At 45.0% G+C, this 24921-nt stretch overlaps 1 protein-coding gene across 1 annotated transcript in view; it reads left to right on the top strand.

Annotated features, from left to right (window-relative positions):
- The window catches only part of CAMKK1 (calcium/calmodulin dependent protein kinase kinase 1), a 166343-nt gene that overhangs the window by 83431 nt on the left and 57991 nt on the right, over positions 1–24921 (top strand). Inside the window, exons 3-5 of the mRNA XM_058164409.1 lie at positions 4369–4416; positions 15731–15784; positions 22784–22835. Coding sequence (XP_058020392.1) covers positions 4369–4416; positions 15731–15784; positions 22784–22835 — 154 coding nt within the window. The remainder of the gene's footprint in view (positions 1–4368; positions 4417–15730; positions 15785–22783; positions 22836–24921) is intronic.

The raw sequence follows: 24921 nt of genomic DNA, 5'->3' as shown, positions 1-24921 counted from the left end.
AACCTTAGTAACTTTAAGACTTGTGGAAATGGAACAAGAGTTAGTTTTTGGTAACTGGGAGCTGGGTTAGCAACCATAAGCAGAACCATTTGAGCCTGAGTTGGCCTTGAGTTGGCTGCTTTTCCTTTAGAGTAGGGGTCCCCAACCCCCGATCCATGGACTGGTACTGGGCCACAATGCAAACAAGTGAAGCCCCATCCATGGGATGCAGGCAGCACACGAAACCACGCCTCCTCCCGTCTGCAGAAAAACCTCTGTCCATGGAACCAGTCCCTTGTGTCCAAAAAGTTAGGAGAGCACTGCTTTAGAGCAGGGGAACTATGGCCCTTTTATGGACTTTAGGGACTTCAACTCCCAGAATTCCTGAACCAGCCATGCTAGCTCAGGAATTCTGGGAACTGAAGTAGACATAAAGGGGCCATAGTTCCCTATCTCTGCTTTAGAGGCTCAAAAAATGTTTTTGCGTTTTTGTTTTTAAACATGCTTGAAATTGGGAACCAGTTCCAGGGAACAGTAAAGTTCCAGATCCCTTCTATGCTTACGGTGCCACCATTCTCATAGGTGGCCAGAGAGTGGATTGCAGCAGCTGGAATCTAGCATATGGATGCTAGAGCAGGGGTCTCCAACCTTGGCAACTTTAAGACTTGTGGACTTCAACTCCCAGAATTCCTCAGCCAGCTTTGCTTTCCTGGCTGAGGGATTCTGGGAGTTAAAGTCCACAAGTCTTAAAGTTGGAGACCCCTGTGCTAGAGGGTCAACAGAAAGGCAAGCAGGTCTTTTAAAGATGTTGATTCTGGCCTTTTCCTTTAGACATTATCTTGGTTTCTTCTGGATACCACTCCACCATTTGACTATTCTCATCCAGAACCTTACAGCCCCGTTTTAGTTCCCTGTGACATGTAGCCATACTGTACATATGACTTACACATTACAATATGACTTGCACATACAATGCAAAGAAATAATCCTACTTTATTTTACATTGTGGGTAACATTTTGTATGAACACCTTGGCCATAGTAAATATCATCTATGGTCTTGGTCTCACATAAGAGCATTTTGAAATCAAATGAATCCGGACTTTTGATTAATTGCCTCTCTGCACTTAATTCTTCATATTGCAACATCATCAACCTAATACCAGCATGTTGCATGTTGCGTTCCCTTCCAGCCATTGTTGCGACTGCTAAATACATCAAAGAATAGAACTTTAGCCCCAAAGCCCAAACTGGCAAATGTTATTGTCAATTCAACTCTAGATCTTTAGACAGCAACAAAATAAAGACATAAAAAGGACAGGTGCTCACCAATGAGAACATTCAACCTAGACCTGTTTTATTGCTACCTTAAGGCATAACTATCTTTCTTCTGTTTATGTGTATCAGACCCTGAACATTATAAAGTCAGGGCTTGGTTGGTAGCAATTTTCAATGTTATCTTGTCGCCATACTTTGTGCAAACGTTCTGGTTGATAAAAAGATAGGAAACAAGAAGATTCAGAGATGAACGAGAACATAAAGTCCATGTTGGAAAATCCCGCGGTTGGTCATAAAATACGACTTTAAGAGGTGGCTGTGAGGTTGGAAATCTCTGTTTTCCTCAAACCTTTGCCACGGTAACCCAAGGCCTGCCAGACTACTATATTTTCCTCTTCAGTCAACATTATCTGAATATTGTTACATAGTGATGGTGATGATGATGATGAGCCTGCTGACTTATTTAGATTTTTTCTTCACGCATATAGATTCCCATTTATTTGGAGGTAAAATAATTTATAAATGAGAAATGACAGCTATATACGTATCATAAATGAGGCTGGTTTGTTGTTTTTTTTAGTCCACCTTTTTGGTTCAACTTTTAGTAGACTAGAAGTTGTTCTGGCTGCTTTTAGGATATTTTATTCTTTGGTTTTATTGTGATTCTTTTTCTTGGGCTCTTCTTCAGCCTCTTCTTTGTGGGAACGCTGGGTAGGTTCCTCAATCAGGAGCTGCAGCCTTCCAGAGTCCCCAGTTGTAGGGAAATATTGTTCAAAACGTGGGAGACTCTCCTCCTTTTCACATAGAAAAGAATGGTTCTCTAAAAAGTAGGTTTTCTCCAGTTGAGACACTTCCTTCTGTAACAGTGTGGCGTGGGATAGACACAGTGGTGGGATTCAAATAATTTAACAACGGGTTCTCTTCTCTAATCACCAGCTGGGTGGGCTTGGCCATAGTGGCAGGACCAGTGGGTGTGACAGGCAGTACTCGGCTTCCTGCACCCCCCTGGGAGCAAAAACGGGCTGGGGGGGGGAACGCACCGCCCCCTCATGCCCCATTTTGGGCCTAATAGGCCTCTCTGCAGCCTCCTGGGAGTGAAAACAGGCCACAGGGGGGCAGGGTCGCACCCCGCACCCCATTTTGGGACTAGTAGGCCTCCCTGCACTTACCTGGGAGTGAAAATGGGATGCATGGGGATTCCTGGGGTGGGGGGAGCCAGCAATTTAACTACCGGTTCGCCCGAACTGGTCCGAGAACTGGCTGAATCCCACCACTGGACATACAGTATATGCTCTTCTCTGTTCACATTGTTTTGCATGCATATTTGTGCAGATAAAAAATAGGGCTTTGTAGCCCTGATTCAAAGAGGAAAATATCTTCATGGTGTATGCCTTTTCTACAATAATGTACATTGTTACAGATGGGTGTAATTTGAATTAAATTGAATTTGAATTGAATTTGAATTAAAAGGAAGTGCTCCTTTGAATCTTCTTTTCCAAAGAGCACATGGCTGTTTACTTGGAAATGAGTGCTATTTTATTTAAGGGGATATACTTCCTGATTAGTATGGGTAGTCCAAAAGTGGGTTTCAATTTAGTTTGCTACTGGTTCGCTCATGCGGGCGTGCTCACACACGCAATGCTTCTGCACATGCACCAAAACTTCTTTGCATGCGCAGAAGCGTCCAGGCGGGTGGGCAGAGCCTCCTGCCACCGCTACTGGTTCGCCTGAACGAGGGCGAATGGTAGCAACCCACCACTGGGGTAGTCCTCAATTTATGACTGTAATGGAGCCTGCCCATTAGTTACAAGTCATGAAGGTCATAAAGCAGGCCATCAACATGACGGACCCATTCTGTGATCTTTTTTGCGGCAGTCATTAAGCAAACACAGCAGTTATTAAACCCGTGAGCTATGAGCCGTGTTTGCTGAAAATGAGAAGTAAATGCAGGTTTTCAGCAAAAACATCAGAAATTGTGGCCACATGACTGTGGGACATTGCAAATGGCTGTAAATGTAGGCTGATTGCCAAGCACCCAAAATGCAGTCACATGACAATGGGAGGAGGTGTCCATACACTCATAACTTCGGAAGCAGGTTGCAAATACTTTTTGAGTGCTCCCTCCTAACTTCAAATCATCACTAAGTGAACAGTTGTAAGTCAAGGGCCACCCTGTATGTTGGCGGTTGCAGTGTTAATTGCAGCTGTGATCAGATTGCTCGATACAGTAATAACAAGCTACCAAAATTTTATTTACTTCTATATCATCCATTATGAGTCATCATAACCCAAATTGTGTTATTTGACACCTGACACACTTAGTGATATTGGCATTTGCCCCAGGCAGCAGAAAACTCTGGAAATGCTGTTTATGGAATGCTGTCATACTTAATATTCTTGCCCCACTGCAGACTTCACATACCTCTGTAAAATAGGACATGGGTGCTCAGTTCCATGTGGAGAGAACTTCAACAACCCTCCTAGGGGCTCTCACAGGATGGTACAAAGAGTAGTTTTGTTTCCCCATCCTCTGCCCCCCCTGCTTATGCACCCCCCCAGTCCCTTCCTGCTTGTCGCAATATGACGGATTGGCATCTAGGAAAGCATTGCAGGCGTAACGGCATGGCAGTCCTGCAGTAGACATAGTTACCTTCCGGAATGGTGTTTTCAATTTCCCAATCTCTAGTCAACAGCCTTGAGATTTCTTGGAAAACCTCCTGTCCAGTAATAATAGTCAATCCGGCTCTTTGATTCTGAACTTAATCAAAGTTGCCCAAATTCTAAAGCCCAAAAAAGCAGAAATAAAACACAAAATAATGGAGGATTTTTGATACTTTATTCTCCTATGGGAACATATTTGGGCAACTTCTTTTATCCAAAGCTGTCTCTACTGTCTGTTGCTATAATTTTTTTCATAGAAGCCAGTTGGAAGCATTGCTGCTTAAAAAATATTTATATCTTATCTTCCCTAGTGAATGAGGTCCCAAAATATATTTGTCACTTCTCATTATTTTGAGGAGCTTAGAGAGAAGTGAAGCTGCATCTCAGACTTTCTATTTTTTGTTTCCCCCTCCCGTGCTAACTTGTTTTATCCTTTTTTTTTTAATCCGCAGGATTGTGTGCAGCTGAATCAATACAAACTGAAAAGTGAAATAGGAAAGGTAAGTTTTATAGCACCTTATTCTCTATCCCAGGGATGGACAGTTAAAAGTATCTAACATAAAGCTTAGGTGTGGTTGGAGCTTGCTAGATATTTATGGACACATTGGCCCCAGTGGTGGGTTTCAAATTTTTTTACTATCTGTTAAGTTTGGGCAATAACGAGGCAGGAGACCAGGGTAGTGACAACAGCTCTTTAATATACAGTGAACCCAGCAACCAGCACTGGGGCAAACCTCTCTTTATATACAGTTCGGCCGGTGGCCTCAACCAATCAGCAACATGCTAATTCCCGCCAAAACTTTTAAAGATACATTACACTCCTTCCCTCCCAGAAAACACTTTACTCATATTTGCATACATTTAGCATATTATTTCTCTACGTAGTCGCGCAGGTACGCTGGGCGTTTCCTAACTCTCCCGGACCTGCGCAGTTCATTATCTGGGAGTGAGTCGAGCTGACGGGAGGGACTGCTCGTTCCTCTTAGCTCCTCCTCCGGGCCATCCGGCCTTGGATTACTTGCCGAGTCGTGCCCGCTGTCCTCAGGAAGGACCGGATGGTGTCGCTGGACCTCATCTGAGCCAGATAAGTCCCCCGTTTTTTCTCGGCTTGAGTCAGCTGCGGGTTCAATCAATGAGTAGTCAGGGCCCGTCCCATCTATCTCTGGTCTAGTGTTAATTCTATTTCTCAGCTGATCTATGTGGCGTCTCCACACCCGGCCGTCCTCTATCTCCACGAGGTACGACTTGGGGCCCGTGGTGTCTATGATTGTTCCCTTTAGCCAGTTTGGGCCATCACCGTAATTGTGTGCCCATACATAGCTTCCTATGGCCAGTTCTCTTGTTTTGCCTGGTGTTGTTTTGTACCCGTCTGGCGTGTAATTCGGGTTTAAACGGTCTAATGGGCATCTTAGTTTTCGTCCCATCAGTAGTTCTGCTGGGCTGCGGCCAGTGGCCACACAAGGGGTTCTGTGTTGTACCGTTAGGAATGCATCAATGTGTGATTGCCAATCGCCTGGGCCACTTCTGGACAATGCCTCTTCGCCCGGACGAAACGCTCAGCAAGGCCGTTCGTCGCAGGGTGGAAAGGCGCGAGAGGGCATGTCGGATGCCCTCTTCGCCAAGTACCTCAAAAGTGTCGCGTGAACTGTGGCCCATTGTCTGACACTAGAGTGTCCGCAACCCGTGCGTTGCGAAAAGGTGCCTTAGTGCTGAAATGACAGCTTCAGCGGTTGTGGATTTCATTAGGATGATCTCCAACCATTTGGAGAATGCATCCACCACTATTAGAAACGTTTGGCCGTGGAAGGGCCGCAAGTCTATATGTATACGGGACCATGGGCCTTGGGGTTTCTCCCACTCCCGGATTGGGGCCGTAGGTGGTAGTGGTCTGGACTCCTGGCACACTTGGCATCTGCCAACCTTGTCGCTAATCTCTTTGTCCATTAAGGGCCACCACACATAGCTCCTAGCTAGACCCTTCATTCTCACGATCCCAGGGTGACCTTCGTGCAGAAGTTCCAGAACTTTTCCCCTCAGTTTCTCTGGAACAACCACCCTATCCCCCCAGGGCAGGCCACCCCCTTGCACTGATAATTCCCCGCTTTTCTTAACAAATTCTTTGAAACGCTGCGCAGCGGCCACCCTCTTGAACCCAACCAATTACAGTTCTCAAAGTAATGTCCTGAAGCCCGAGCCACCTCCTTAGACGTGACTGGGCCAGAGTCCAGAGAGTCAATTAACAGTATGGGTGTCCCCGGAGTGGGGTCCTCGATCGTCCCTGGCAGTGGGTATCTGCTTAATGCGTCCGCATGCCCCAACTCCTTTCCTGGCCGATGCCGCAGTTTATAGGAGTAGGCAGCTAGAAAGATAGTCCATCGGGTCAATCAGGGCGATAGTGCCACGGGTGTTGGCCGGTCGCCAGCCAGCAACCCTAACAGTGGTCTATGGTCTGTAATAATTTCAAAGTCTCGACCAAAACGTATTCGTGAAATTTTTACTCCTGAAACTATAGCTAGGGCTTCCTATCCAACTGACTATAGTTCCTCTCTGCCGAGGACATCGTTCTGGAGTAGAAGGCTATTGGGGCTTCTGTGCCATTCGGGAGTCTATGGCTGAGCACAGCCCCACCCCATAGGGGATGCATCGCAAACTAACACCACTGGCATTGTGCTATTGTACTGGATCAGTAAACTATCGCTCGATAGTAGGTTTTTACTGCCTCGAATGCTCTAGCTTCTGCCTTTCCCCAAGACCAAACAGCATTCTTTCCCAGTAACTTATGTAGCGGCTCGGCAACAGTTGCCTTATTTTTAAAAAGACCGCGTAAAATTCAATAGACCCAAAATGCCTGTAGCTCTGTTTTGTTTCTGGGGCTGGGGCCTTTTTATTGCCTTGATTTTGCTCTCTGTGGGTGAATTCCTTCCTTGTCTATTCTGTAGCCCAAGAAATCTACGGATTCTACCCCTATTTGGCATTTGTTCATTTTAACCTTTAGACCGCTGACCGGAAAATGCCCAAAACTTTTCTCAAACGCCCCTAGTTCTTCCAAATTCTCGCTGATACCAACACATCATCAAAATATGGTACCACCCCGGAGCCCTTGCAGAAGTCGCTCCATTAAATTTTGAAAAGGCCAGGTGCCACACTTACCCCAAACTGTAATCTGGTACATTTAAAGGCACCTCTGTGAGTTACAATTGTCTGGGCTTCGCTGTGTTGGCATCTACGGGCAACTGTTGATAGGCTTGGGCCAAATCTAATTTGGCAAAATGTGCCCTTGCCCCAGCGAGTGCAGCAAGTGCTGCACCACTGGAACCGGTAAGCGCTTTTTGCAAGGCTTTGTTTAAGGTCGCCTTGTAGTCAGCGCAAATTCTAACTGACCCATCTGGTTTTACTGGGTGACGATTGGCGTCTCCCATTTCGCATGGTCGACTGGTACCAGTATCCCTGACTGACTAGTTTGTCTATTTCCGGTCAATCTTGGGCTTAAGGGCGAAAGGAACCCTCCTCGCTTTTAACCGTATGGGGGCTACCTGAGGATCTAAGTTGAAAGAAATAGGGGTCCCCTTGTACTTGCCCAGGCAGTCTTTGAAAACATCTTCGAATTCTTCCATGAGGGTGTCCTTTAGGTTAAAGTCGTTTCTGTAGATGCCAGTCACTCCCATGCCCAATGCTCGAAACCAGTCTAGTCCCAACAAGCTTGGCAGGGTCCCCTCGACTATCGTGATGGGCAGGGTTTTCTTGTGTGGTCCGTACTCGACGCGGACGGATGTTGTCCCTCGAACAGGGATGCGATTCCCTTGGTAGTCTTGAACTTTTAGCCGCTGTGTTCGCAGTTTGCGCTTGGCGATGTTCGGCAAAGCTTTCGCAAAAGTGTCCCAGGACATGATTGTGATCGCTGACCCTGCGTCCACCTCCAGTCAGCACGGCACTCCTTCGATTTTCGGTTTTGTGAAGATCTTCTTCTCTACACGGGTCGCTGCATGACCCACTATCACGGTCGTTCGATTTGACTTCGCGCCCTTTTTGTTTTGACCAATCACGGGTCGCCTTGCCGATCCCGCGCTCTGATTGGTTGGTTTGAATTTTCGGCGGGAAGGTTGGGGTGCTCGACAGACTTGAGCCAGGTGCCCCTTCTTCTCGCACCGCCGACATGTAGCGTCCTTGAACTTGCATTGTTGACGCTGGTGTTGCCCTCCGCAACTTCCGCAGTCATCCCGGTCTTCTTTTCTCGGTCTCCCGGTGTAGAAAATTCCTTCCTCATCCTCGCTGTCTGATTCGGTCTGGATTTCTTCGTTGTGGACCGGAGTTGATTTCGCGCTCGCCATTGGTGTGAGCGGCTTTTGTAGGGTTTCCGCTGCTTGGGTGGACATTTCATGAGCTCTGGCTTCGTCCAGAGCGTTTGCCAGCGTTAGGTTGCTCTTGGATAGCACCCGCCTCCGCAAACGAATGTCCCTGACCCCACGGATGAGTTGCTCCAACAGTTCCTCATCCAAATCTCGGTACCCACAATATTTAGAGGCTTTCCTTAGGGCGGCCATGTATTCGCTGATGGACTCGCCTCTTGCTGTCTGGCGCCTCCAAATTCAAAACGCTGCACGATTTGGACGGTGTTGGCGAAATGGTTCCTCAATAGGTTCTGCAGAGTTTGCCACGATACCGATTGTACCGGCGTTGGCTCTGCCAGGGCTTCTGCGATGTCGATGACCTCGGGACCGCAGTGGCTCAGGAAATATGCCCTTTTTCTGTTGTCTGGAACTCCTTGCAGTTCGTTCGCCTCGAGGAAACTCTCGAAACGGGTCATGTATGTCCCCCATTTCTCCTTGGATGGGTCAAACGGCGCGGGCGGTGTGTAGCCGGCCATCGCTGCGTTTTCGCCCTGAATTTGCTGGGTTCGGTCCTTGTCGTGCGTTCAGCTCTTTCCTGGTGCTTTTAGCCTCGGTATCCCACCTTCGTCGCCAGTGTTAAGTTTGGGCAATAACGAGGCAGGAGACCAGGGTAGTGACAACAGCTCTTTAATATACAGTGAACCCAGCAACCAGCACTGGGGCAAACCTCTCTTTATATACAGTTCGGCCGGTGGCCTCAACCAATCAGCAACGTGCTAATTCCCGCCAAAACTTTTAAAGATACATTACACTATCGGTTCTGCGGTTGTGGCTTGATGGGCATGGCATGGGAAGGATGTTGTAAAATCTCCATTCCCACCCCACTCCAGGGGAAGGATACTGCAAAATCCCCATTTCCTCCCGATCAGCTGGAACTCAGAAGGCAGAGAATAGATAGGAGTGGGGCCAGTTAGAATTTTTATTACCGGTTCTCCAAACTACTCAAAATTTCCACTACCGGTTCTCCAGAACTGGTGAGAACCTGCTGAAACCCACCTCTGATTGGCCCTATAGGCATTAGACTTGGGATCCAGTAAGGAGGAGAAAGAGGTGGGTTCTTGAGTGCAAGGATGAGCAAGCTTGTTCTAATACTGAACATATATTTTGAATTACGACTTCAATTTGAAGCCCAAAATTTCTGTTGTTAAGTGAGACATTCATTAAGTGAGTTTTGCCCCATTTTACAACTTCCTTGCCACAGTTGTTAAGTGAATCAATACAGTTGATAAGTTACTCACCCAGCTGTTAAGTGAATCTGGTTTCCCCATTGACTTTGCTCTGTCAGAAGGTCAGAAAAGGTGACCACATGACCTTAGCACACAGCAACGGTCATAAGTATGAACCAGTTGCCAAGCACCTGAATTTTGATCACATGACTATCAGGATGCTGCAAAAGTCATAACAGTGAAAAATGGTCATAAGTCACATTTTTCAGTGCCGTTTTAACTTTGAATGGTCACTAAATGAACTGCTGTAAGTCGAGGAATACCTTTATGTGATCAAAAGCCAAACAGGCCAATTTTCTTCCCAAAATGGTTCAGTAAATATCTAGTAAAAGATAAAGTGGAATAAAGTCATCTCTACAAGTCATGTCTCTCCAGTTCGTCTTCTATCAAAACAGCACCTATCTGTTTGATTGGTCTGTCATCTGATGAAGCCTTTCCTTCCATAAGAGAACCGGCACTCTTAATCTCTTGGGATTTCCAGTCTTAACGTGTATTCTTTTACCAGCTATAAAGTACTAGTCTTTCCCTGATGCAAAGTAGACTTTTTGCAAGTCCAGATTTCTTTTGTAGTCATAGGAACCCTCCCAAATGCATCTCACAGAGCAAACTGATATTTATAAACTGAAGAGCTCATTCAAACATGTAGATACTTAATACTGTTGAGGTGGTCAACAGTATTAATTATCTGGGGATGCAGATAAAATAACTAACAATCTGAACTTGACTCTCCACACATCATCCTTAATGAAGCATGCAAACCAGCATCTGCATTTCCTGCGTCAGATGATGAGAGTACATCTTTCTCCTTCTGTCCTGGCCACTTTTTACAGAAGCACAATTGAGAGTGTTTTAACAAACTGCATCACTGTTTGGCTTGGTGGCAGCAGTGCCTCAGATAGAAAGTCCATACAGAGAGTGGTAAGGACAGCCGAGAAGCTTATAGGAAGCTTGCTTCCTGGCATTCAGGATACTGCTTATGAGTGCTGTGTGCTTAGAGCTGAAAGCTTTGTTAGAGACCCCACACACCCATTTTACAGTCTGTTTCTGTTGCTGGAGGAGGTTTTGAAGTATTTCTAGCAGGACTACCAGATTCTGTAACAGCTTTGTTCCCTATGCCATCCATCTGGTAAACTCGCAAGATTTATTTTTCTTACCATGTACATGTATACATCCGAACTAGACTGTGTTGTTTCTCTGTGTCATATAATATATGTGGCATATACATACTTTTGTATTATTTATTTAGTCATGTTTATGTAGTGTATATTGGAAGTAGCGACCGTTTGAGAGCTGTATGCAACAAAATTTCATTTTAATGTATGCCAATTATTGTACATTCAAAATGACAATAAAGCTTTTTAAGTTATTCTAAAACTTTAATGATTTATTTTCTAGTCTGGTTATGATTTATTTATTATATTTTTTTAAGATATCCAATGCCTTCCAAGTATTATACTGTCCAATACTTTATCACTAGATAGTGTTAATATTCAAAACAATGACCTTGACAGCTACTTATATTTTATTTGGTCTTTCACTATGGTGTTCTAGCTGGAACCAAGATATTTTTATACTTGTACTGCTAAATGTCAGGCAGTGGCCAGGTGCCAGACAATTGGTTCTTTGAAGATCCAGAGACCATAAACACACCAGGAATTAAGAAGATTTGAAGTTTTAATATTAACTTTAGCAGATGGATTTAAACAGAAACACAAAAGCATGACATACCAAGCAAAATGATGACAAATGTCCATTCAGCACTATCAGTGGACTTGTATATTGTAGAGCCAAAAGTCTTCAGTATTAGACAAACAAAAAACAGGCAGATAATCATAGCATTTCTGTATAAGTACCGTATCAGTGCCAATAATACCAAAAAAAACATTGTTGACTGTATTATTAATCAATTTTAGAACTATTTGTCCGCAATTTTAGGTTTGTATTATATAAAATAAGGTTTCTGGGTTGAGTTTGGAGTGTGTGTGTGTATAGGTGGTGTGTGAATTTACAGACACATCCAAAAAGCTTAGCTGCAAAATATTACTGGTTTGCCATTGCCTTTTCAATTTTTTTAAAATAGTTTCTAGGTTATAACCATGGTAATCCCTGGAAATCTTCCACTCAAGGCCAGGCAACCTTGCTTAGCTTCAGGGCTAACTCTCCATCAGGGGACAAGCATTTTTATAAACATTTCCAATTTCAAAAATGCAAATAATAATTTTGGAAAGAAAATAGTAATATTAAACACCCCCATTTTTCATGAAGAAACCTCAGATAAGGAAATGATAATTATTGGTTGGCATTATCATTATAATTATACCTGGAATTGTAATTATTACTGTTCCACTTTACTTTTCATCTAGGAGGATTTTCCCTGGCTGCCTGCCTGGAGTGTTGTAACATGATATAAAGACTATTAATCCCCTTTAATGCAGCCAATTGTTGGAACATCAAAAGGCCAACTTTTTTCAACCACGCCAATGGGCCTGGTTATTTCCATTCAGATGCATTGTAGTTTAACTGTTTTCTCAGTTCAAAAGTGTCCCAGAACTGGAAGGCATTTTAGAGTGAATAAGACGAATAGTTATCCCTACCTGGAGGTTGGTAATAAAAACAGAGTTACAGGTGGTAGCCTAAATGAAGACATTTTCTTGGGGGTGGAGTGGGTGAGATACATCTCATTTACCAGAGGAGAATGATAAGCTCAGTGAGGTGCACTTATCTTTTCATAGGCTTTAAGAGCTGCATCCCAAAGGTGAATCATCAGAATCCAAGATAGACTTCACAGAAGGAGGGGGGAGTTTTTAAAGAGGGAGAGAAGGTACCTTAAGCCTTTAAGCCACCAACACACACACCCCATTTCCAAACTCTACCTCAATGCCCCAGTGCACCCACTTGAGCCCGTGTCTATGACTGCCTTCTGCCAAAACATACACACTGTATATTTTGAAGAAAATGAATGGGAAGCTGGCTTGTCCAGTTCAAAGGCTTTTTCTGCATTTTTTTTAAAATTTGAATTTATATCCCGCCCTTCTCCGAAGACTCAGGGCGGCTTACACTGTGTTAAGCAATAGTCTTCATCCATTTGTATATTATATACAAAGTCAACTTTTATTGCCCCCAACAATCTGGGTCCTTATTTTACCTACCTTATAAAGGATGGAAGGCTGAGTCAACCTTGGGCCTGGTGGGACTTGTACTTGCAGTAGTTGCAAGTAGCTGTGTTAATAACAGACAGACTTAGTCTGCTGAGCCACCAGAGGCCCCTCAGAAAAACCAACGCTCCTTATTTTTCATTATGTTGTTCTAAGTACAGTATTCCAAAATGTCCAATATAATTTTCATATTGTCCCTCAACTGTCTAGAGAACATACGTTTCTTGCGTAAAGACACCATGTCAATGTTCAGAAGTTGTACAAGATGTTTCTTGTGTAAAACCCCCATGTTGACTGTTCAGTAGGTGTAGAATTGGGTTGCTGCAAAAATGTAAAATGCTGGACCAGCTCAGGATAATTTGTAATCTGGAGCTGATTGGACTGCTTAATCCCTTTTTATGGCCTGCATTTTTACACTCCCCCATCCTGATTCTACAGAGGAATTATTGAGTCTGCCATCTGCACCTCTATAACTGTCTGGTTTGGTTCTGCAACTCAACAAGACAGACACAGACTTCAGAGGATAATTAGAACTGTAGAAAAAACAATTACTACTAACTGCATGAGTCAAAAAGAGGGCTGTGAAAATATTTACAGACTCTTCACATCCTGGACATAAACTGTTTCAACTCCTACCCTCAAAACGGGTTATAGAGCACTGCACACCAGAACAACTAGACACCAGAACAGTTTTTTCCCGAACACCATCACTCTGCTAAACAAATAATTCCCTCAATACTATCAAACTATTTACTAAGTCTGCATTACTATTACTATTAATCTTCTCATCATTCCTATCACCCATCTTCTCCTACTTCTGACTGTATGACTGTAACTTATTGCTATATCCTTATGATTTATATTGATTGTTTCCTAGTATGATTCAATTGCTTATTTGTACCCTATGACTATCATTAAGTGTTGAATGAATCTTATTTATTTATTTATTTATTGTTCAAATTTATATACCGCCCTATCTCCCACAGGACTCAGGGCGGTTTACAGGCATCTAAAAAACAGATAAATACAATCTAAAAAACAATTAAAAAACTTATTATAAAGCCTAACAATTAAAATAATTAAAAATATAAAAAATAAAACCCCACTTAAAACCCATTAATTAAAACCTAACTCAGTCCTGCGCAATGAAATAAGTATGTTTTGAGCTCACGGCGGAAGGTCCGAAGGTCCGGAAGTTGACGAAGTCCCGGGGCAGTCTGCTCCAGAGGGTGGGAGCCCCACAGAGAAGGCCTCCCCTGGGCGCCACCAGACGACATTGCCTCGCTGACGGCACCCTGAGGAGTCCCTCCCTGTGAGAGCGCACGGGTCGATGAGAGGTATTCGGTAGCAGTAGGCGGTCCCGTAGATAACCCGGCCCTATGCCATGGGGCGCCTTAAAGGTGGTCACCAACACCTTGAAGCGCACCCGGAAGGCCACAGGTAGCCAGGGCAGCCTGCGCAGGATGGTGTTATGTGGAGCCACGAGGGCTCCCTCTATCATCCGCGCAGCTGCATTCTGGACTAACTGCAGCCTCCGGATGCCCTTCAAGGGGAGCCCCATGTAGAGAGCATTGCAGTAATCCAGGCGAGACGTCACGAGTGCGTGAGTGACCGTGCACATGAATGTATCTTTCTTTTTATGTACACTGAGAGCATATGCACCAAAGACAAATTCCTTGTGTGTGCAATCATACTTGGCCAATAAAGAATTCTATTCTATTCTATTCTATTCAAATACGTAGGTGACATATAGGTTTTAAAAGGTGGGGGAAAGAAAGACAAAACAGTCTCCTCCTGACTGGAGAAGAATAAGTCTGACCATCTTGCATTATTACCCTTCCATTCAATGAGAATAATAAACAGCAGGCATCAGGAATTGGAAGGGTAGAACCACTAGAGAGAGAGAAATTATTTTCTTTAATAGCACTACATTTTAGAGCAAAGCTGCCAACAACGTCTAAGCATTGAGCAGTTTTTGGCAGCCTAAAAGGTTGGCAGAGATTAAAAACAGATCCCCGGCCTCATTCTGCTGGATGACAGCATCCAAACACGCTGTTTTATTTCAGTTCAGTTCCTTACCCAAGCAGAAAGCCATGTCCATCTGAAGCGGACCAGTGGACCAGATTATTTTTACAGTGATTTGCAGCTGCAGGAAATCTTTGGGAAGGAGGGGCAAATTCGAGGGATGATTGGGGGTGCACAGATGCAAAATGCATTGCAGGAAAACAAATTTTTGATTTTGGTTTTTACCGATTAGATAGATTTGTTATAGAAATGGCTAGTTTACATGATTATGAAAAAGTAAAAAGTTGAGGGTCGATGTTAATGCCTTATTTATACTATATAACCTTTCTGTATGATAGTTACATATATTGTTGTGACAAAATAAATAAATAAATAAATAAAAATAAAAATATTTTATTGTACCAAAGGAGTTGTGAAGTCAATGCCTTTTTTTTCCTTTTTCCATTGCTTTCCCCCACCATCCACTTCCCTTTTCCCGTACCTAATTTCCCCAATATTTACTTTTGTATTCTCTTTGTATGTCATATTATAAATTAATAAAAAAAATATATAACTAGGAAGCTGCAGGAAATTTGTGGGGTGGGGCGTTCAAGGGATGATGGGGGTGCATAGATGCAAAATGCATTGCAGGAAAATGACTTTTCTGAGTTTTGAATGAGAAATGATCGTGGTTTTTCTTATCTTTCTTCTTTTTTAAGGAAATGCATAAAGTCTATTTTTGGAAGTTTTATAGTAGGAAAAAATGTTCCCCCAGATTTCAGATCACCACCAGAGAAGGCTTGCGGGGGAGGGGGGGAGGCTGCAAAAAAATTCAAAATCTGCTTGCCCATCCTGTTCCATAATCTATCCGCAATGCAAGGAGTGGGGGAATGAAAAAAATGCCAGATGGAAGGGAGAAGCAATTGGAGAATGGGTTTTATAAGGACAATCTCCATCTTGAAACAATATTTTAGACTGAACCTTTCCCTGGAGCAGTCAATGAAACCAGCCCAGTGATTTTGATTGTGTGTTTATTTCTAGGGTTCTTATGGAGTTGTGAAGCTGGCCTACAATGAAAATGATGATCAATATTATGTAAGTTGCAAGTGCCTCTCCTGATCCATTACTGCATGCATGAGACTGAGATAGGACAATAATGGGACATTTTATTCGATACCTATGAATTCCTACACAGTTAGAGGTAACAGTTTGGGAAGGTTTATACTTATACTTATTTATACATTATACTTCAAACTATTTACTAAATCTGCACTACTATTAATATTCACATTGTTCCCATCACCTATCTCCTTCCATTTATGACTGTATGACTGTAACTTTGTTGCTTGTATCCTTACGATTTATACTGATATTGATTGCTTCCTGATTGCTTAATTGTAGCCTATGACTATTATTAAATGTTGTATCATTAAGTGTTAAATTTGTACCCTATGACTATCATTAAGTGTTGTAAGTGTTGTACCTTGATGAAGGTATCTTTTCTTTTATGTACACTGAGAGCAGGTGCACCAAGATAAATTCCTTGTGTGTCCAATCACACTTGGCCAATAAAAACATTCTATTCTACTTTTAATTGCTGAAAATGTTCCCCATTTCCATTTTAAGCTGGAATAACAATAATCCCCCACCCAAAATGGCTTTCCAGATTTGTTGAGTCATTGAACAATATTTGAAAAGTAAAAGAATAATTACTCAAAAGAAAGAAGGACAAAATTATGTTTTTTCTTATATTTCTTTCTTACTTATTTTCCATCTTTGTTTTGGTTGGTTTATTTGCGTCTTAGAATCAGGGTTGCCCCGCCCGCCAACTCCTGAAGAAGGCCTGAAAAGTTCCCTTTCGGCAAGTGGTTTGCCATTGCTCCTTCCAAGGACTCAGAGAGAGTGACTGGTTCAAGGTTACCCAGTTCACTTTCTGTCAAAGGTGGGACTAGAACTCAGTTTCCTGGTTTCTAACCTGATGTCTTAAGAGACATCAGACAATACCAGACAATACACCAAACTGGCTCTCCTTTGGTATATTTTTATTATATTGAATAGACACACATACATGCACATTTGCATATACTGTAGGAAAGGAAAGGAAAGGAAAGGAAAGGAAAGGAAAGGAAAGGAAAGGAAAGGAAAGGAAAGGAAAGGAAAGGAAAGGAAGAAAATATAATTGAATTTTATGGTTGCATACAGGATTACATAATTAGTTAATGGCTGGTGAATTCTTCCATGCTTTTCCGATTGTCAAGGCACTTTTCAAATTGACACAAATTCCATGTTCTCTCTTTATTGCCACTTTGCAGTAATCCCATAATTATCACAAACATATCATTTGCAAGAGCTTCTCTTCCCTTCTGGAACCATTGTGATTTTGAATAGTTAGATTTCTGTCTTCCCCTGGTTTTTCCACACCCCTTATTGCATACTTTTACAATTACTGATGTACAAACAAAATCTTTTTGGACTTGTACCAAGGAGCCGAGAAGTAGTTACATTCTTCTAAAACACTGTTTCTCAACTATGGAAACTTTAGGATGTATAGACTTCAAATCCCAGAATTCCCCAGCCAACATGCTGGGGAAGGTGGGAAATTCACACGTCTTATATTTGCCAAGGCTGAAGAACGCTATTCTGAAATATCATTAGTGTAAAAACTGAAGGGTGGGGGATGAAGAGGGAGTAATCTTTCTCCCATGCATGATGGTGATTCTTACTTGATAGGGGTGCATGACCATTTTTTCTTGCTTGAAAAAGAAAATTCCTGAGGAGGAACTTTCAGCCCAGGATACAAGCATCAATGGCTTCTTGGATTTTTGGAATACTGCATCCAGTTTTGGTTGCCACAATTTTAAAAAGATGTGGAGACTCTAGAAAGAGTGCAGAGAAGAGCAACAAAGATGATTAGGGAACTGGAGGCTAAAACATATAAAGAATGGTTGCTGGAATTGGGTATGTCTAGTTTGATGAAAAGAAGGACTAGGAGTGACATGATAGCAGTGTTCTGATATATCAGAGGCTGCCACAAATAAGAGGGAGTCAAGCTATTCTCTAAAGGACCTGAAAACAAGACAAGAAGCAATGGATGGAAACTAATCAAGGAGAGAAGCAACCTAGAACTAAGGACAGTTAGGACAATTCATCAGTGGAACAACTTGCCTCCAGAGGTTGAGAATGCTCCAACACTAGAAGTTTTTAAGAACAGATTGGATAACCATTTATCTGAAATGGTATAGGGTTTTCTGCAGGGGATTGGACTAGAAGACCTCCAAGGTCCCTTCCAACTCTGTTATTCTATTCTATTCTATTCTATCTAAGATATACCCTTCTACGCATGCGCAAGATGGTGGCTTACTGAACGCCGGATCAGCGGCTGGCGAGATCCCTGGCTGACGGCGATGTTCTGTTGTCGCCTATGCCGCTGGCACCCCCCGGCCCGGTGAATTTTACACCCCAGCAATCGCGGGTGGGGTCTTTGGACCTCCTTGAACCCGCGGTTGCTGCGCTGGAGGCCGGAGAAACTGGAGACGGGGCGGGCGAAGATGGCGGCCCTGCGGAGGTGTGTGGGCGGCCGGCCGGCCCTCAGCTGTTCTCAGCTGTTTGGCGGTGAGCGGCGTGTGTTCTTAGCGCCGCTACCGCTTTCATCAGGCGACACCCACCCCGGATTAAGCCTCATGGACTCGGCTCCCCCGCTCTTGTTGTCATCTCCCTGTTGGTTACAGGGTGAGCGGTGGGAGGCGAACGGCCATGTGGGGGCGGGGGGGGGGCGGCGGGTGCCAGCCGCGACGCCTGGTTGCATGGCTCGGCACTTTGGCCTCGCTTCCAAAACATCTTTTCCGTCGACGGTTGAGGCTTGGCGGACTGGTGAAGGCGGCCTTGTGGAGATGGGGGGAGGGGGCTGCATGTTTTTCAGTTGAGACGGCGCTTATTCAGCTGCGCCCTGTTTGCACCCCTGGACTACGCCTCCTTGGGCTTCTGGTTTCCAGCTTGTTGGACCATCTCTCCCACTGAGGGTGGGGGCAAGTGATGGACATGACGACCATGTTGAGGCGTGGGGCAGGAAGGTGTATTCTCCAGCTGACATTGTGGCTACCCTTTACCCCCACTCCCGGACCTCCTTCCTGGACTGCTGGAACATCTCTCCCGCAGACGGCACACTCCGGTCCAGCGGAACATCTACCTGGTAGATGGGTTGAGACGGTTTACGATCTTTTGTCTGCTAATCCACCAGGATATAAATGGATTTTACATCTCTCCAGGACGGACTGCCTGTCTCTTTTTTTCCATCTGTTACCGGACCCCAGAAAAACATCCCAGCATAACATCTTAGCTGCCAAATGGGACATAGTCAGCTGACGGTCGATTCTATGCGTTATTCGCCACAGGAACTCTTGCGCCTGCGAGGTGCCCCCGCCTCGCAGGAATGGCCCGCCACATTACCGAGGGCCGGCCTCTATGACGGGTCTTGGGACCCACAGAGGTGGCATGCTAAAGAAGGGCTTGTGGGGTTTTTAGAGAGGAATTTTAAGGGTGGGAGGGTAAGGGCGGGTAATGGGGTAACCCGTTGGTAGGGGGCCAGTTCCTGCACATGCTCAAGGCGGTTTTCTCTATCAGGTCCAGAGGTTATGGCGGGTGAGCGTGTTCCTATTTGTGAGGGTGGTTCTATCGACACGATAAGTGGGAGAGGCAGGTATGGCGGAAGCGAGGGGTCATACCAAGTTTCGGGAGCGCGTGCTCGATGTTTGAAAGCGATCACGCTCCGACCCCTTGGACTTCTCCTGCCCCCGGATGGTCAGGATCCTCAGAGCTTGGGCCTCCGGCTGATGTTGTGCAATGCCCGGTCCGTGGTGAACAAAGCCCCTTGTCTGTGATCTTATACAGGGGGTTCCATGGACCTTATGGGCATTACGGAGACCTGGTTGGGCACTGAAGGGGGCGTGCCCCTGGTTGAGTTGTGCCCGCCGGGTTTCCGTGCATTCCATCAGCCGAGGGCCCAGGGTAGGGGTGGGGTGGTGGTGGTTGTGATTAGAGAGAGTCTAGAGCCGAGGGAGACCACTGTACCTCAGATTGCCGTGTGCGAATCCCTCTTTGTGAGATGGGGTCATAGGTGTCAGATGGGTATGCTGATCACGTACCTGGCTCCTTGCTGCGTGACAGCTGCCCTGCCCGAGCTCCTGGAGGTGCTGGCTGGGGTGGCAGTTGAGACCCCCAGACTTTTAGTCATGGGGGACTTTAACTTGCCATCGTCCGCCTGCCATCGACGGCAGCTCGGGAGTTCACGGCTTCCATGACGGCCTTGGACATGACCCAAGTAGTTGATGGCCCTACTCACATTGGGGGTGGCACTCTGGACCTGATTTTTCTCTCTGGTCAGTGGTTGAGAGATCTGGACTTAAAGGAATTAGTCATTGAACCTTTGTCATGGTCAGATCACTCTCTTCTTCGCCTGGACTTTCTGACCGCCATTCACCACCGCAGGGAGACGGGGCCGACACGTTGGTTCCCCCCCAGGCGCCTGATGGACCCGGATGGGTTCCGGACGGAGCTTGGGCCATTTCCTGAGGGTCTGGCTCACGGCTCGACTGAGGAACTTGTTGCGGCCTGGGAACAGGCCGCGGCGGGGGCCTTAGACCGTGTCGTGCCTTTGCGGCCTCTGACCCGGCGCAGGTCCCAACCGGCTCCTTGGTTCTCCGAGGAGCTGAGAGGGATGAAGCGCCGGAGAAGACGCCTGGAGAGTCTCTGGAGGTCTAGCCGTTCGGAAGCTGATCGGACACTAGTGAAGTCCTATACCAGGACTTACCTAGTGGCATTGAGGGAAGCGAGGCGTAGCTACGCCTCCTCCCTCATTGCATCGGCAGATAACCGCCCAGCCGCCCTGTTTCGGGTGACCCGCCTCCCACACCAGGGGAGCGGGATGACCCGCTGCAGGGACGCTGAGGAGTTTAACGGTTATCTATACGATAAAATCGCTCAGCTCGGGATGGTCTGGACCAAGATTGCAGTGATGGGGGTGAGATGCTCGAGGGTGGTCTTGGTGACATTGTTTGGGATGAGTTTGACCCTGTGGCTCCCGAGGACATGGACAGGTTGTTGGGTAGGTTGAATGCCACCACGTGTTTAATGGACCCGTGCCCTCTTGGCTGGTGCTGGCCACCGAGAGGTGACACGAGGCTGGCTCCAGGCGATTACGACTGCTTCTTTGGTGGAGGGTGTCTTCCGGCCGCCTTGAAAGAGGCGGTGGTGAGGCCCTCCTTAAGAAGCCGCCCCTGGACCCGCTGTTTTAGGTAATTATCGTCGTCTCCAACCCGCTCGCGAAGGTTGTAGAGAGTATGGTGGCATATCAATTTCCCTTGCACCTGGATGAAACTGTCTATCTAGACCCGTTCCAGTCCGGTTTTCGCCCGGTTACAGCACGGAGACGGCTTTGGTCGCGTTGGTGGATGATCTCTGGAGGGCCAGGGATAGGGTTGCTCCTCTGCCCTGGTCCTATTAGACCTCTCAGCGGCCTTCGATACCATCGACCATGGTATCCTGCTGCGCTGGTTGGAGGGATTGGGAGTGGAGGCACCGCTTATCGGTGGTTCTCCTCCTATCTCTCCGACCGGTCGCAGTCGGTGTTGACGGGGCAGAGGTCGCCCCGAGGCGCCTCACTTGTGGGTGCCGCAGGGGTCGATCCTCTCGCCTTCTGTTTAACATCTACATGAAGCCGCTGGGTGAGATCATCAGTGGTTTCGTGTGAAGTACCAGCTGTATGCGGATGACACCCAGCTGTATTTTTTCACACCGGACCACCCCAACGGTTATCAAGTGCTGTCCCGGTGCCTGGAGGCCGACGGGTCTGGATGGGGAGAAATAGGCTCAAGCTCAATCCTCCAAGACAGAGTGGCTGTGGATGCCGGCATCCCGGTACAGTCAGCTAACCGCGGCTGACCATCGGTGGCGAGTCATTGGCCCCGATGGAAAGGGTCCGCAACTTAGGCGCCTCCTGGATGAACGGCTGTCTCTAGAAGATCATCTGACGGCCGCCTCCAGGAGAGCGTCTACCAGGTTCGCCTGGTACGCCAGTTGCGCCTTTCTGGACCGGGATGCCCTATGCACGGTCACCACGCACTCGTGACGCCTCGCCTGGATTACTGCAATGCTCTACATGGGGCTCCCTTGAAGGGCATCCGGAGGCTGCAGTTAGTCCAGAATGCGGCTGCGCGGGTGATAGATGGAGCCCCCCGTGGCTCCCGTATAACACCCATCCTGCGCAGACTGCACTGGCTACCTGTGGCTTTCCGGGTGCGCTTCAAGGTTCTGGTGACCACCTTTAAAGCGCCCATGGCATTGGGCCGGGTTACTTACGGGACCGCCTACTGCTACCGAATATCTCTCACCGACCCGCGCCTCACAGAGAGGGTCTCTCAGGGTGCCGTCAGCGCGCAATGTCGCCTGGCGACACCCAGGGGAAGGGCCTTCGCTGTGGGGGCCCCCACCCTCTGGAATGAACTACCCCCCGGACTTCGTCAGCTTCCGGACCTCCGGACCTTCCGCCGTGGGCTTAAAACATATTTATTTAACTGTGCAGGACTGAGCTAGATTTTAAATTATCGGTTTTAATTTGGGTTTTATTCTATATTTTTAATTCTAAATTAACGGGCTTTTTAGAATAAGTTTTTTAATTGTTTTTTATATTGTATTTATATGTTTTTAAATGCCTGTACACCGCCCTGAGTCCTTCGGGAGATAGGGCGGTATATAAATTTGATTAAATAATAAAATAATAAATAATAATAAATAATAATAATATTCTATTCTATTCTATTCTATTCTATTCTATTCTATTCTATTCTATTCTACTCTTGCTACCTGCTTCCTTAAGCAACTTACTTCCAATTATAAAAAAACCAGCTGACTCCCAATTGAAATAACATCATCCCTTTATTTTAGATATCCTGGCAGGCAGCAGGGACTCCTGTGGACTCTGGGTGACCAACTTCTACCACCAACATTTGGTGTTCTTGTCAGGAGCTTCAAACAAATTTCTCCTCCTACAGGAACTCCTATATCTTTTCTAATATTATTATCTTTCTCTTTTGCCTGCAGGCCATGAAAGTCCTCTCAAAGAAGAAGTTGTTAAAACAGTATGGATTTCCACGTAGGTATCTATGTGTCAAGTCATAAAGACACAGCAAACTTTTCCATTTAAATCAGGGTGTTTTTTTTTAATCCCAGTGTTGTACATGGCAGTGGTTCACTAAATTTGATTGTATATATGTATAGACAGTATGTATGTATATTGCCTTCGAGTTAGTACAATGTTTGGCAACTGGCTAGACTAAAGATTTCAGAAATAGTTTACCCTTCCTTTCTTCCTAGGGCTGAAAGAGGTTGGCTGGCCCAAAGTCACCCAGTTGGCTTTGTGGCTAAGACAGGATTAGAATTTATAGTCTCCTGGTTTATAGCCTGGTGTCATAACCACTACACCAAACAGATAAGGAAATGGATGGATGGATGGATGGATATCCACCCAAAATCCCATACCTCATAAATTCTTTGCATTCATTTCTTCTTGAAATGAAGCTTTGTCCTGTTACATCCCAAGAATTTATGAGGTATAAACTTTTCAGGTGGTTTGCCTTTATTCAACCCACATTTAGTAAATGAGAGTGCAATGTGGGAGTGAATGAAAGAGACAAAGGGAATTATAGCATTATATCTATGTGTTCATATGTAAAAAATGAAAAAAATGCATGTCCTCATCTGCATTCATTATGTCAAATTTGTAAACCTGAGTCCTCAGAGCTGGGTGCCCTTCCCGCAATATTTGGGTCTACCCCCATTCTCCAAAAGCTGCTACCAAACTGTTATTTGGGAAACAAAAGAGAATCCTAACTCATTCAGTATATGACTGAATGATATTAACTACATTTCTTTGGAAGCATACTAATTATTTCTTTTTCTCTTTTCTGGCATGTAACTACTGCACACCACTCATTAAACGTTATGCACTCCTGATATTTTCCAGCTTAACCTGGCAAGCTATGTGGCACTTAAGGCTGAAAAAATTGCCTGCCTGGGCAATTTGGGATTGGATTAATTAAGTTTAATTTTAAGGCACAACTCAGTAGTTAATAGACACTGCAGTTTTCCATTTCACATTTACTAGTTAAATCCATATACCCTATACTTTAACTGAAAAGCAGAACTCCAGCTAGATAATATGAAAAAATGAATAGAAGAGAAACAAAAACAGTAAAAAATGTATTACAAAAAAAATAGACTTCTTAAAAAGCACATTGGTAAAACAGGCCACATCCAATAAAAATGTTTACAGTAAGTTTCAAGCTCATATTTCCATTTTTCTTTTGTATGCCATAGGATATGACATCTGCTTTTAAATTAACCAAAGCTCACTTGGTATCTAAATTGTTAGGCTAGTTTGAAAAGATGGTCTGATAATGTTGTATCACTTTATATTTTCTTCCTGGAAATGTAATTTATTGAAATGCTGAGGAGAGATGGTGGTTTTCTAGTGCAGAGGTCTCCAACCTTGGCAACTTTAAGACTTGTGGACTTCAACTCCCAGAGTTCCTCAGCCAGCAAAGCTGAGGAACTCTGGGAGTTGAAGTCCACAAGTCTTAAAGTTGCCAAGGTTGGAGACCCCTGTTCTAGTGGACTATAAATGCATTACTGTACTCACCTTTTCCATGACTACAATGGGTCACACGGCTAAAGTTGATTTGCATGGATATCTACTATGCAGCATTTCATTTTTTACAAGCCAGGAAGCTTTAGCCAATCCAGTTGTCTGAGAGTGGCATTGTGTATTACTTTTTTTAAATGTACTTTATGTTAGCACATTACCAAACATACTTTATGTTACCAAAGAAACTTGTCAATGCACAATACCTGACAAAGAGGTTGTAGAAAAGATGCTTTTAAAAGTTAAAAAAAAAAGTTGGCCACGCCCACCCAGTCACATTACCCCACCCACCTACCAACCACGCCCACAGAACCGGTAGTAACAAATTTTACATTTCACCACTGGTATGCACAATTATTTGAATCATAAATTTTACAAAATGAGTTGGACCTGCACAACATGCTAAAGAAGTAAAATAAGTGAAAATTAAGGCTAACCAGGCTTGGTATCTTGTAGATATGCAGCCATGAAGTCTTAAGTGTGTTACGCAAACATAGCCAGTGCGTTCATAATTAAATTGTACTTGATGTAGTTCTGT

The sequence above is a fragment of the Ahaetulla prasina genome, chromosome 1 (genome assembly GCF_028640845.1).
Source record: "Ahaetulla prasina isolate Xishuangbanna chromosome 1, ASM2864084v1, whole genome shotgun sequence".
Lineage (NCBI taxonomy): Eukaryota > Metazoa > Chordata > Lepidosauria > Squamata > Colubridae > Ahaetulla > Ahaetulla prasina.
Note: the sequence above shows the minus strand (reverse complement) of the source record. Positions and strands in the feature narration are given on the sequence as shown.